At 39.1% G+C, this 14,345-nt stretch overlaps 1 protein-coding gene and 1 pseudogene across 1 annotated transcript in view; one reads left to right on the forward strand and one right to left on the reverse strand.

Annotated features, from left to right (window-relative positions):
* LOC105486322 (tachykinin receptor 3) overlaps positions 1-14,345 on the forward strand; it is a 113,478-nt gene that overhangs the window by 38,939 nt on the left and 60,194 nt on the right. The window contains exons 2-3 of the mRNA XM_011749149.3: positions 5,445-5,633; positions 7,488-7,638. Coding sequence (XP_011747451.2) covers positions 5,445-5,633; positions 7,488-7,638 — 340 coding nt within the window. The remainder of the gene's footprint in view (positions 1-5,444; positions 5,634-7,487; positions 7,639-14,345) is intronic.
* Positions 8,636-11,136, reverse strand: LOC105486321 (calponin-2 pseudogene; annotated as a pseudogene).

Below are 14,345 nucleotides of genomic sequence, written 5' to 3' on the forward strand. Positions count from 1 at the left end.
TTTATAGTCTTATTGTTCTGGAAGCTGGAAGTTTGAAATCAGTGCTCCATGATACATGCTCCCTCAAGAACCTGTATGGGACTCTTTCCTTGTCTTAACCTAGCTTCTGGTGATTTGCTGGTCATCTTTGCTGTTTCTTGGCTTGTTGATGCCTCATTTCAATCTTCTGTCTTCACATAACATTCTCCCTATGTATCTGTTTCCAAATTTTCCCTTTAAACAAGGACACTAGTCATATTGGGTTAGAGACCACCCTAATGACCTGATTTAAGCCCAATTACCTACGTAATGATTCTGTTTCCAAATGAGGTCTGTGATACTGGGTGTTGGGTCCTCAATATATCTTTTTTGGAGGGTCACAATTCAAACCATAAAAACCCACCATCAGCCTGGGGCTGTGGCTCACGCCTGTAATCCCAGAACTTTGGGAGGCTGAGGCAGGCGGATCACTTGAGGTCAGGAATTTGAGACCAGCCTGACAAATATGGTGAAACCCCATCTCTACTAAAAATACAAAAATAAGCCGGGCATGGTGGCGGGCACTTGTAGTCCCAGCTACTCAGGAGGTGAGACAATAGAATTGCTTGAACCTGGGAGGCGGAGGTTGCAGTGAGTCAAGATTGTGCCACTGCAATTACAGCCTGTGTGACAGAGAGAGACTCAGTCTCAAAAAAATAAAATAACATAAAATAAAATAAAATAATTTTAAAAACCACCATCAACACAGGAGTTTTTCACTTGCTGTTCATTCTCCCAGAAGTATTTGCAACCTTCACTCTTCTGCCACCTTGCCTGGTTATCCTTCCAAGTTTCAACCTAGAATGACTTTTCTTAGGGAAAATTGAAGTACAATCTAAATATATTTTTCTCAGTTCATGTATACTGTTGGCCTTACCTTCGTAACAGTTGTCACATCTGTAATTTACATTTACTGGTGAGATTATTTGATTAATATTTTCCTGCCTCACAAATGGTACAGACTTCACAATTTGGGAAGTATTTTTCTACTTCACAGAAAACCGTTTTTGCCCGGTGTTGGATCACTAGCATTTGGAATACCATACTAGGCATTCAATAAATGTTTTATTGAATAAATGAATCATGGATCAGATCAGCTATGACAAAAAGGTATGCTAGAAGTTTCAGTATCTCTACTATCACTAACATGTTCGTGAGAACATAAATTGATTATTTCCATATAATTCAAATGACACAATATTAATTTCTAACAGGTACAAATTATTTCAGAAAATAATTTCTCTAGCATTAGACTAATTAGACTAGCCAGAAGAATCAATGTGCTTTGCAGTTTACTTTGAATTATCTGTGCTACAGGAGTTGGACAAGGCTTTAAGCCTGCTTGTGTTATTCCACTTCTCCTTTTAGTCACAAAAACTCAACTATTAAATATCTAAATCGCAATCGTTAGATGCCAGAGCAAGCAACAAAGCAAAAGATTATAATGAGGTTTGAGGGATATTCAGTTCAATACAACAAATTTATTGACAAGTGCTTGGCTTTGAAACACCAATACAAAAATAATTCCTATATTGAGATAAATGCTATGTAAGTTATAATCAACATGAGCAGGAACATAAATGCCCACATACAATTTCTTTATATATTTTACTTTTGTTTTAATGTTACACATAAAGGCTTTGAGATTCAAAAATGCAAAATGGCAAAATTCTACTTCTGATTCTTTGATAGGTATCTCTAACACACACACATATACAATATATAAGTATCTAACACATATATATTGTGGAGGAGAAATATATATATTTCTCTTCTAAAATAAATGGTCATATTTATTTCTCTACTAAAATAAATAGTTATATTCAAAAGCTATAATCTGTATCTATATTGTCTCTGAAGACTGGCATAATTAGCTTAAAATTCTAGCTCTTTCTCTTATTATCTGGATCATTATGAGCAATTCCCATAATCTTTTAAGTCAGTTTTCTTTTCTGTAAAATAGAGGTAATAGTATTATTCTAGTGGTTGGATTATTATGGCTATTAAGTATATATGATGTATGTAACCCTATTACATACATTATGTACCCTAGTTACAGTTAATAATCAATAATTTTTTTATTATTATCTTCACCAACATAAGCATGAGAGATGAATTTTAAAGTCTCCTATTTGAAACATATGCATTTTTTTCTTTGTAGAATTCACATTGTTTTCCTAAACTTAGGTACTTTTTTATCATTACTTTTTCTTTTCTCTTTCTGTAAGCTTTACTGAGGTATACTTGATATACAAAAAATGCACATATTTAATGTATACATTTTGATGAGTTTGGACAAACGTGATATCACCACAATCAAGGCACTAAACATATCAATCACCTCGAAAAATGTCCTTGTATTCTTTGGTGTGTGTATTTGTTGTGTGTGTGTGTGTTAAGAACACTTAACATGAGATCTATCCTTTTAACATAATCAAGTTCATGATACTTTATTGTTAACTATAGATACTATGTTATACAGCAGACATCTAGAACTTCTTTATCTTGCATTATTAAAACTTTATACCCATTGAGCCCCCAGCAATCATCATCTGTTCTATACTTTCATAAGTTTCACTCTTTTAGATACTACATATATTTGGAATCATGCAGTGAATTAAGCCAGTCACAAAAGGACAAATGTGATTATTTTTAAATCTAAGTTTCATGTTTACCTAATAGCTGTTATACATAATGAATTAAGACTATTTTCTTTACGTAAATAATGACTATAGTTAGTATTAAGAATATTATATAGATAATTTTCACAAAATCTTCTGAAGATTTAATTCTGCCCAGTAGTTATAACAGCAAAGAGTTACAAACATATTGATGAAATATCCTTATTTTAAAATATTTATTCTTAAGGTTAACATTTTTTGGCCTATGCGATATTCATTCTCTGATGAAAGTATTACCTGTGAAAATTTTCCTTTTTTTTTTTATTATTATACTTTAAGTTCTAGGGTACATGTGCATAACGTGCAGGTTTGTTATATATGTATACTTGTGCCATGTTGGTGTGCTGCATCCATCAACTCGTCAGTACCCATCAACTCGTCATTTACATCAGGTATAACTCCTAATGCAATCCCTCCCCCCTCCCCCCACCCCAATGATAGGCCCTGGTGTGTGATGTTCCCCTTCCCGAGTCCAAGTGATCTCATTGTTCAGTTCCCACCTATGAGTGAGAACATGCGGTGTTTGGTTTTCTGTTCTTGTGATAGTTTGCTAAGAATGATAGTTTCCAGCTGCATCCATGTCCCTACAAAGGACACAAACTCATCCTTTTTGATGGCTGCATAGTATTCCATGGTGTATATGTGCCACATTTTCTTAATCCAGTCTGTCACTGATGGACATTTGGGTTAATTCCAAGTCTTTGCTATTGTGAATAGTGCCGCAATAAACATACGTGTGCATGTGTCTTTATAGCAGCATGATTTATAATCCTTTGGGTATATACCCAGTAATGGGATGGCTGGGTCAAATGGTACATCTAGTTCTAGATCCTTGAGGAATCGCCATACTGTTTTCCATAATGGTTGAACTAGTTTACAATCCCACCAACAGTGTAAAAGTGTTCCTATTTCTCCACATCCTCTCCAGCACCTGTTGTTTCCTGACTTTTTAAGGATCGCCATTCTAACTGGTGTGAGATGGTATCTCATTGTGGTTTTGTTTTGCATTTCTCTGATGGCCAGTGATGATGAGCATTTTTTCATGTGTCTGTTGGCTGTATGAATGTCTTCTTTTGAGAAATGTCTGTTCATATCCTTTGCCCACTTTTTGATGGGGCTGTTTGTTTTTTTCTTGTAAATTTGTTTGAGTTCTTTGTCATAAATCAAAATATATTTTATAAACATAAAATGACCAAAAGTAGAATTGAAACGATATAAAGATTGTGTTTTATTAAAATACAGAAATCTAATTGTTTGGTACATATTATTTTTGCCTCTGAACGTTAGCTAGAATTTGGCAATTAGCCATGCTATCTCCAGTTCAAAATTGGAAGTTGCTTCTTTCAGCTATATTGTTACTACCTGTACTAAGTTAATAAAGCATGACTTTACTTACCATATTTACAGAATTCCTAACTTCTCCAAGAAGCTGCCCTCCAAAAGTCATATTTAAGTGTGCTTTAAGTATACTTTTTAGAAGCTCAAATATATTTTTCCGTTGCAACAGTATTATATGTAGTTACACAGATAGGCACCATGAAGACGTTCATGATGCAGTATGAATTCATTATGAGGTATAACAGGAAGGCATAACCTCAATCAAACTTGATTTGTTAATCATGGAAATTCTGAACTTGTCTCTTGCTGCTCTTAAATGGGTTTGTGGACCATATCTTTTATAGGAGTTTCTCATCTTTGTCAAGTATGTGGTATAATCCATATTATTTCTCCAGAATTATATTTTTTAAAGTTAAACATACAGAGGAGACATGAAGGTTTTGAGCTGTGAAACCAGTATTTGTAAGCACTTGTTAAGTGCCTTTCCAATTCCATTCAACAGACATTTATGGATTCTAATGTGTTAGGCACAACACCAAATCATTAATATCTTTCACTTACATCAGAGGTCCCCAGTTCCCCGGGTCAGGGACCAGTACCAGTTTCTGGCCTGTTAGGAACCAGGCTGCACAGCAGGAGGTGAGTGGTGGCTGGTGAGCTAGGGAGCTTCATCTATATTTACTGCCATTCCCCAGGGTTCGCCTTACTGCCTGAGCTCTGCCTCCTGTCAGGTCAGCGGCACTAGATTCTCATAGAGAGCAAACCCTATTATGAACTGTACGTGCAAAGGATCTAAGTTGAGTGTTCCTTATGAGAACTTAATGTCTGATGACCTGTCACTGTCTCCCATCAACCCCAGATGGGACCGTCTAGTTGCAGGAAAACAAGCTCAGGGCTTCCACTGATTCTACATTATGGTGAATTGTATAATTATTTTATTATATATTACAATGGAATCACAACAGAAATAAAGTGTGCAATAAATGTAATGCCCTTGAATCATCCCCAAACTATCGTTCTTCACCCACTGCCAGTTCATGGAAAAAACTATGTTCCATAAAACCGATCCTTGGTACCAAAAAGGCTGGGCACCACTGACTTATATCTGTTGATCCTCACTTTACCTCAAGAGATGGGTGTTCTTATTTCGATTTTAAAAATAATAAAGCTGAGGTTCAAAAAGTTCAAACAAATGTCAGAATAGAATTTGAACCTAGATCTGCCTGATTCCTAGACTACGCCATGCTTACCATTCTATGCTGCCTCTACTCAAGCAGTCCTTATCAACTGGTTTCCCAAAAGAGCAATGACTGTAACTATTGAAACACCTTTGAAATACCTTTGAAACTCCATTTCAAACTGTTATAAAGAAAACCAACAAAATGGTTTTGTTTGTTTTTTATATAGGTATATGGCTATTATTGATCCCCTGAAACCCAGACTGTCTGCCACAGCAACCAAGATTGTCATTGGAAGTATTTGGATTCTAGCATTTCTACTTGCCTTCCCTCAATGTCTTTATTCCAAAACCAAAGTCATGCCCGGCCGTACTCTCTGCTTTGTGCAATGGCCAGAAGGTCCCAAACAACATTTCACGTAAGTTAATTCTCTATTATGATTTTCAATTCAGTTTATCAAACACTTAGGAAACTACAGATTAGGAGCAACAATTAAACAAATAAGACAGACATTTCCCCCAGGGTTCATACATTATTTGGAAAAGGAAATATATAAAAAATACTGTAATATAGTATTATTTGTATGTGGACAATAAGTTTGTGTAAGTTACTAAGGTTTTTCATTGGAAATATGAGAATGTCTGTGTGGGATGGTACTGGAGAGTTTCCTGATGGAAGTGATAAAAGATAAAAGCAATGTGCAAAGAGGAGCATTGTGTTATTGATTGAGAAATGAGTGAGAAGAAAGAAATCAAAGCCCAAATGTGTTGATTGCTCTTTTAGGGAGCTTAGCTGAACAGAAGGAGCACTCTAGTAAGTTATCTAATTTTATTTTGGTTTGATTTGGTTTATGTTCTTTTGCTTACAAGCAAAAAGCATTAAAAACCCTCAACACTAGATTGAAAAGGAAATATTAATATTATAATATATGGTAAAATTTGGTTCATATTTTATACCCACCTCAAATCAAGCAAAAAGGAATAATAATGTAATTGTGTAATTGTTTGCATTTTATTTTTAAATTATAGTCATTTAAATTTTATTTCAATAAAATGCTTATTTTTCTATTTTACTCATCAATTTGTCCCTTTAAAAATAGCAAATAGTGCAAATAATGGTTATCTTTTAAAGCAGTCATTTTATCTACCTTTGCTCTACCCAAAGTTCAGATTTTTGAACAAAAATATTAGGAAGCACTTATTTAAGGAAAATCAGGCAGCGCATATTCAACAGAGTACTATGTGCTACTCATTATTATCAATACATCTTAATTGTATGATAATGTTATCATCTTCAAATTATTTGTTGACTGAATTACTTCCTCATTGACTTTAAATCAATACTTAGTAATCTACTGAGAAACGGAAAGGCAAGGATATTTAAGATTCACTTTACAAAGAAAAACCACTGGTATGGAGAAGACTATTATAACAAACTTCTAAATTACTTTAAAGCTTTCCAAGACAGTGAAATCCACACAAAAGATTGTAAAATTCTATTTGGGCTATTGTACTATGGTTTACTCTCCTTTTCCTCTCTAATTGAATTCTTATAATTTTGATTGAAAGCTACTAAATACCAGAATTTAATTTGATAATTTACAGCAGCATACTTCTGGTTTGACTACTATGTCAACATGTTTTGTTTTGTTTTGTTTTGTTTTGTTTTTACCAAGTTAATAATGCAATCAAATGGACCGTGGCTCTGGAAAATTGCATGTAAATGTCTTTACCTGATTTTTAAAAATTGTAGTAACTTGTGGATTCATTATGGCTCAGACTATCTACTTACTTTTTTCCTCCCATTTGAATGAAAAACAATTTACGTATGTCTGATGTTGCAGCAATATAGAAGATAGTCCTATATAGGAGAAAATATATGCCAGTTGATTTGTTTATTCTATCCCTTCCCTTTTCCTCCAATGACACATTTAATTAGTTTAGCTAAACAATTACCAAGCAGAATACAAAGCAGTGGAAAGTCGTTCATCCTCAACCTCTAGGCAAGGAGAACATGTGTTTAACTGAGCCCTTCAACCCAACTATAGTTTTCATATACCAAGTAAAGATTGACAAACGTCAACTGGCAGCATTTGAAACATAAATATAAGTGACAATAGCATGATATTTTGATGGAATTTTGAGATGAATGTATAGAAATAATGTAGAAATAACTCTTGGTGGTTTTAATTATGATTTAAAACTAAGCAAACGCAGTCCCCACTATTTCATTCCAATATGGTTTCAGCATGTGTGTTTCTTATTTTTTGTAGTTACCACATTATCGTCATTATACTGGTGTACTGTTTCCCATTGCTCATCATGGGCATCACATACACCATTGTTGGAATTACTCTCTGGGGAGGAGAAATCCCAGGAGATACCTGTGACAAGTATCATGAGCAGCTAAAGGCCAAAAGAAAGGTACTGGTCCATGTTGTTTACCTAGCATTTGTATAGGTTATGGTACATCAGAAAGAAAAACAATCTAGTCATGGCATGTTAATACAATATGATCTGATGCTCTACTTCTATTTTTAATGTCTTTGTTTTAATTTTTTTCTTTTCTTTTTTCCTTTTGGTTTTGTATAAGTCACTGTCTACATACTACATCAGTTTGCTATATAATAGTTACTTCATTACAGAAATACTTCTTAAAAAGTATCTTTTGTAAAGTATTCTTACTCTGCTGAAATTGCTAAAATTTTACCAAATTTCACTATTCCAGTTGATTATATTTTTGCAACTCTGTCTTTCTTTGTCATTTATTGAAAAGAATGCCTCTGATGTATTCTATAATCTACTCAAAGCTTCTTTTATTCCAGGAATGACATCTCTTCTAGAAAGTCCAATAATTTTCTAATAGATATCTAACTTTCCTCCATCCCCTCTTGTCTCTCTTTATTTCTCTCGCTTTCTCTGTGTGTTCTTTCTCCTGATAAGACATTTTATATATATGCATGATTAAAGGATAAGGATTGTATTAATACTATTCTACAATTTATTGAGTGACATGAAAAAGGCTGTTTCTAATTTACATGAAACAAAAACATCTCTAAAAATATTATGTCTATATTTTACTATGATTATTTTTGTAAAGATTTTTTCTACTACCATTATGCGACTAAATAAGTTAGATTTTTCATAAATATGTGGAGTTAAAAGGAAATACATTCCATCCTTTTCTCCACAGTTGGTATGTACCTAATGCGTCTTGGAAAGGTTTTATCAAAGATAAATGAGTCCTATTGATTATGCCAATGATTATTATTTGTTCCATTTATGACTAATTTATTTACATAGTACTACTAGCAACACATGAACATTTCCTTTAAAAAACACTCAACAGTCTTAAAAACACTTAGCTACAAAAACTCACTTAACAATGATCAATCAGGTTTTAAAAATGAAATTTACAAAATGGATTGCATTTTAATAGTGTGTTTTCTCTGATATTGACAAATAATACTAGACCATATTTATGTTTGGTTAACATTTATAATGATTTCTAGTATTTGAAAACAAAAAGTAAGAATGAGCTTTTCCAGATCAATTTACTCATTTCAGGTTGTACAAAAATGTATCTACTATGTATGTCATTCAATTTTATTTTTCTTTCAAAAAGCTTTTCTTAAAAATAATGTGCATGAACAACCAAATGGCCTCTGGCACCTACAAATGAATCCTAAAGTGAGGAGAGTTTCAAAAACATGGCCCTCTTACATGAACAGTATCTCTTTCCCCTTTGTAATTTCAACCTGCCTTATATAACACCTCGCTCATGTTGAAAGATACTCTCTTCTTGGGATAATTTCTTTTTTTTTTTTTTTCTCTTCTTACAAACAGAGGTTTTATTGTGTTTGGTCCACAATCGTATTTCACATTATCTCATGGAGCAGGGTCCCCGGGTGGGGGTCCCTGTGCAGTACTTGGTGGGGCGTGTGGCCGGGGGAAGATGGAGCAGTATAGCTTGTTGAGACCAGAAAGGAGGAGGGTTGGGGGCTCCTTAAAACCTACTGAGGGGCCGGGCATGGTGACTCACACCTATAATCTCAGCACTTGGGGAGGCCGAGGCGGGTGGATCACATCTGAGGCCAGGAGTTCGAGACCAGCCTGGCCAACATAGAGAAACCCCGTCTCTACTAAAAATACAAAAATTAGCCGGGCGTGGTGGAGCACCTGCAGTCCCAGCTACTCGGGAGGCTGAGGCTGGAGAATCGCTTGAGCCCGGGAGGTGGAGGTGCAGTGAGCCGAGATTGCGCTACTGCACTCTAGCCTGGGTGACAGCCACAACTAAAACAAAACCTACTGAGGCCAGAGTGGGTTGGGGGGCGGGTAGCATGGAGAGGGGGTCAGGCTTAGCCCAACAACTCAGAATTTCACTTCCTCGTACAGCCTTCACTTTCCCCACCTGGCCCTGGGGCAGGTCTGAGGGTCTGAGGTCTGTTGGTCCTGGAGAAATCCAGTCACTCGGGAGCTGGAGATATTTAGCATCATGGCCTGGCCCCCTTTCCCAGGTGACTGATTTCCCAGCACCTTCTCCACTGTCCCTGCCCCATTCCTCAGGAATAAAAAGCAAAATGTATTTTTCTTTTGTGAATACTTCCTGAAACTTGCAGAGAAACCACAAACTGCTCAGCTGACAAAAGGGGGAAGAGGCAAGGCAACCAGAAACCTTTGGGAACCAGTTAGTCTCTTCTCCCCAGCACAGCCTGAACGTGCCAGCAGGGACCCTCGCCCTACACGCCCTACACGTATCGGGATATGGCCTTGAGCTCCCTCCCCGACAGCCCGGTGGCTCAGCCCTGCGAAGGCCCAAGGCAAAGGGGAAAAAAGCTCTGCTGCCTGATCCCACACTGCCACTCACAGACCCTCGGTTGATTGGCAGCACTGAATCGGCTAAGAAAAAAAACAAAGATGAAAACACAGAAAAACCCAAAAACCCAGACGGGGAGATGATGTGGGAAGAGAGCGTGCTGGGAGCCTCAGTAGCCGGCCTCCTCCTGGTAGTAAGGGGGATATTCAGGGACCTCCCCTGGGTCCGGGCAGTCGCCGGCGCCTGAGGGAGCCCCATCGGCCACTGTGCCTTGTGGGCAATACTTGGGGTCATATATCTGTCGGCCCAGGCCGAAGACCTGGCCGCTCTGGTTGGCGCCCTGCGTGTAGCCCATCTGCAGGGACATGGAGGAGTTGTCACACTTGTCGGTTCCCAGCTTGGTGTCATAGATGTGCCGCCGCGTCCCGGGAGCCGTCATGCCCACCTGGCTCTCACACTTGTTTGTGCCCACCTGGAGGCTAATGGTCGAGTGGTCCATGGTGGGCAGGATATGGTTCTTGGGGTCATAGAGATGCCTCCTCGTGCCGTACGCGGTCATGCCCGACTGGCTGGCGCATTTGTTGGTGCCCATCTGCAGCCCGATGACACACTGGCCGGCCTTCATGGTGGCGTCATCGAAATTCCGCTCCTGCTTCTCCGAGTACTTGACGCCGATGTCCACCCCGCTCTGCAGCCCCTTAGTCTTGGCCTTCCCCGCCAGGGCCAGAAGAGACACCTGCACCTGTGTCATGTTCCCACTCTCAAACAGGTCGTTGGCCTCGAACAGGTCCACGGGGTTCATGCCGTAGCTGACCATGACCTTGATGAAGTTGGACAGGTTTTCTAGCTGGTGCCAGTTCTGCATGGAGCGGTTGATCTTGGCGACGGAGCCCGGCTGTAGCTTGTTCATGAGTGTGCATAAGATAGTTCCGTCCTTCAGGCCTTTCTGGAAGTCGGGGCCGATGGAGGGGCTGGTGAGTCCCTCGATCCAGGTGCGGAGCTCTGCCTCCTTCTGGGGGTCCTATTTGGACAGGAGCCGGTTCTTGACCTCGGCCGACAGCCCGTACGAGGGGCCCTTGTTGAACTGCGTGGAGCTCATGGCTGGCTGGCGGGCGGCGGGACGGGGCCGGACGGGACGGGACCTTGGGATAATTTCTTAGCGCTATATCTTAGGTATCATCACAGTAAATAACTGGTGTTATGTTCTGTGTATTTCAGAATAATTTCTCTATAGTACCTGCTTAGTTTCTGTCTTTTATTTCTTTCATATTAGTTCAGATTTTTTTTAAACATTTCACTATGCACTCCTAAACAAATTAAAATAAACCCAGTAATTGTAGATTATAGTTTCTCTTCATATGCATGTAATGTTTTTCTAGAAAGAGATAAAAATTTAATCTGAGAGTTTCTTTTATTTTTGAATTCAGTGTCCCAGAGGGAACACAAAGGAAGAGGGATTTTTTTTTTAATTTTGTCTCTATATAAATGGTGAGAGTAAGGCAAAACATTTCCTTTTGATTTCATTACTCCACAATTTCAAAGTAGAAATACTAATTCAGACTGGGAGTGTAACCCTTCTAGAATACTTCAAAAAAGTAAGACATTTTAAAATTCCAGTATGTATGTCTTCCTCTTGGTTTGTATTCTAGGCTAAAATAATACGAAATGGCCCTTTATGTCATGGACTTCTCAAATAAATCTCTTTGTCCTTGGATTTCTTTTTACAGTCAGTTATTGGTATGACCGTTGATATCTAGGCACTAATACGCATATTGCTGAAAATAATAAAATTTTAAAATATAGCTGGCTCTTAATTTTTTTCTTTTTATCTAAAATCAAAATATTGGTCTGGAATTGTTTACAATACAGCTATTACTAGTAATCATGTTATTTTGGATTTTTTCATATGATTACTTAAAACACAGAAGTTTTACCCTGGATGGACCGTTTATTCATATGTTGTCTCCTAGAGAATACACCTTTGATATTGCAGATTGGACATGAGACATTAAAAAAAAGGCTCATGGCTACATGAGTGCAAACTAACCATGACTATTGGGAAAAACCATTCTATACACTACTCTGAGCCAGACTCTTAATTATAAAAGACTACACGGGGTGGAGCAGGATGGTCAAATAGAAGCCTCCACTGATCATCACTCCAGAAGGACACCAATGTAACAACTATCTACACACAAAAAATAATCATTTCATAAGAACCAAAAATCACGAGAGCTCTCACAGTATCTGATTTTAACGTCATATAGCTGAAAGAGACACTGAAGAGTGTAGTAAAGACAGTCTTGAATTGCCAGTGACACCCCCATCCCATCCCCGGCAGCAGCCATGTGGCATGGAGAGAGGATCTGTGCCCTTGGGAGAGAGAGCACACAACAATTGTTAGACATTGCTTGGAATTCAGTGCTACCCTGTCACAGGAGAAAGCAAAATTGACCTGAATCTAGCTGATGCCTGTGCATAGAGGGAATATTTAATCCAGCCCTAGCCAGACGGGAGTCACCCATCCCATGGGTCAGAAGTTGAGTTCCTCTACGCCTCACCACAGTGGGCTAAAGTCCCCTGGGGCTCTAAATAAACTTTAAATGCAGTATAGGCCACAAAGACTGCAACTCCTACTTGAGTCATAGTGCTGTGCCGGACTCACAACAAGTGAACTTGAGTGGTGCACAACCTACTGAGACATCAGTGGGGCTGACTAAGGGAGTGCACGTACCACCTCCCCACAATCCCAGGCAGCAGGACTCATGGGTTCAAAAGGGACTGGCTCCTTCCACTTGGGAAAGGAGAGGAAAGAGTAAAGAAGACTTTGTTTTGCATCTTGGATACTAGCTCAGCCACAATAAGATAGGGCACCAGTCAGAGTTATGAGGCTCCCTTTCCAGATTCTAGGTCCAGCATGACATTTCTAGACACAACCTGGACTAGAAGGGAACTCACTGCCTTCAAGGGAAGGACTCAGTGACAGCAAGACCCATCGCTGGCTGACTAAAAAGCCTTTGAGAGCTTGAATAACCAGTGGCAATACCCAGGTAGTACACCATGGGCCTTGGGTGAGCCTGAGACTTGCTAGCTTCAAGTGAGACTCAGCACATTCCTAGCTGTGGTGGCTACAGGGAAAAACACCCTCTGCTTGAGAAAAGCTAAGGGAAAAGTAAAGGGGACTTTGTCTTCCATGTTAAGTAACAGCTCAGCCACAAGGAGGTAGAGCACAAAGTGGGCTCTTAGGGTCTCCGATTACAGACCTTGACACTTGGACAACATTTTTGGACCTACCTGGTCCAGATGGCAGCCCACTGCCCTGAAGGGTGAATCCCAGGCCAGGCAGCATTCACCACAAGCTGACTTAAAACACCTGGGCCTTAAGTGAACATAGGTGGTCTGGCAGTACTCCTTTGGGCCTGTGGCAGTGGTGGCCACAGGAAGGGTCCTCTGCCTTTGAAATGAAGAGGGAAGAAGGGAAACAACTGATTCTTGTGGTTTGAGTGTCAGTTCATCCACAGTACGATAGAACACAAAATAAACTTCTCAGATTTTTTACTCTAGTCCCTGACTCCCAGACAGCACCTCTGGACCCACCTAGAAGGAACTCTGGACCCACCAGAACACCTCTGGATCTACCTCTGGAGCTTACCACCCTGAAGGGAAGGACATAAGCCTGGCTGGCTTCGACACCTGCTCATTGTAATAGGCCAGCCTGTAAGCATAGATGGTAGCCAGGTGGTGATTAAAACAGGCTTTGGGTGAACCCCAGTGCTGTGTTTGCTTAATGTGTGACCCAGTGCAGTTCCAGTGGTGGTGACCACAGGCTGCTTGTGTCACCTCAACCAGCTCCAGGTGGCTCAGAACCGGAAAGGGGACTATATTTGGAAGAAAGTGAAGGAAGAGAACAAGAGTCTCTGTCTAGAAATCCAGAGAATTCCTCTGGATCTTATCCAAGACCAACAAGGCAGTATCTCTGTGAGTCTGCAAGAACCCCAGCCCTACTAGGTATGTGGTACACCCTAATGCAGATATGACCTAGATCACAACACCCAAGTCCTTTTGAATATCTAGAAATCCTTCCCAAGAAAGATGGGTCCAAATGGGGCTAGACTGCAAAGACTACAATAAATTACAAACTCTTCAATGCCCAGACACAGACAAACATCCGTGACCATCAAGACCATCCAGGAAAACATGACCTCATGCAATGGACTAAACAAGGCACCAACGACCAATTCTGGAGAAACAAAGATATATGACCTTTCAGACAGAGAATTCTAAACTGCAGTTTTAAGGAAACTCAAAGAAATTC

Source organism: Macaca nemestrina, chromosome 3 (genome assembly GCF_043159975.1).
Source record: "Macaca nemestrina isolate mMacNem1 chromosome 3, mMacNem.hap1, whole genome shotgun sequence".
NCBI lineage: Eukaryota > Metazoa > Chordata > Mammalia > Primates > Cercopithecidae > Macaca > Macaca nemestrina.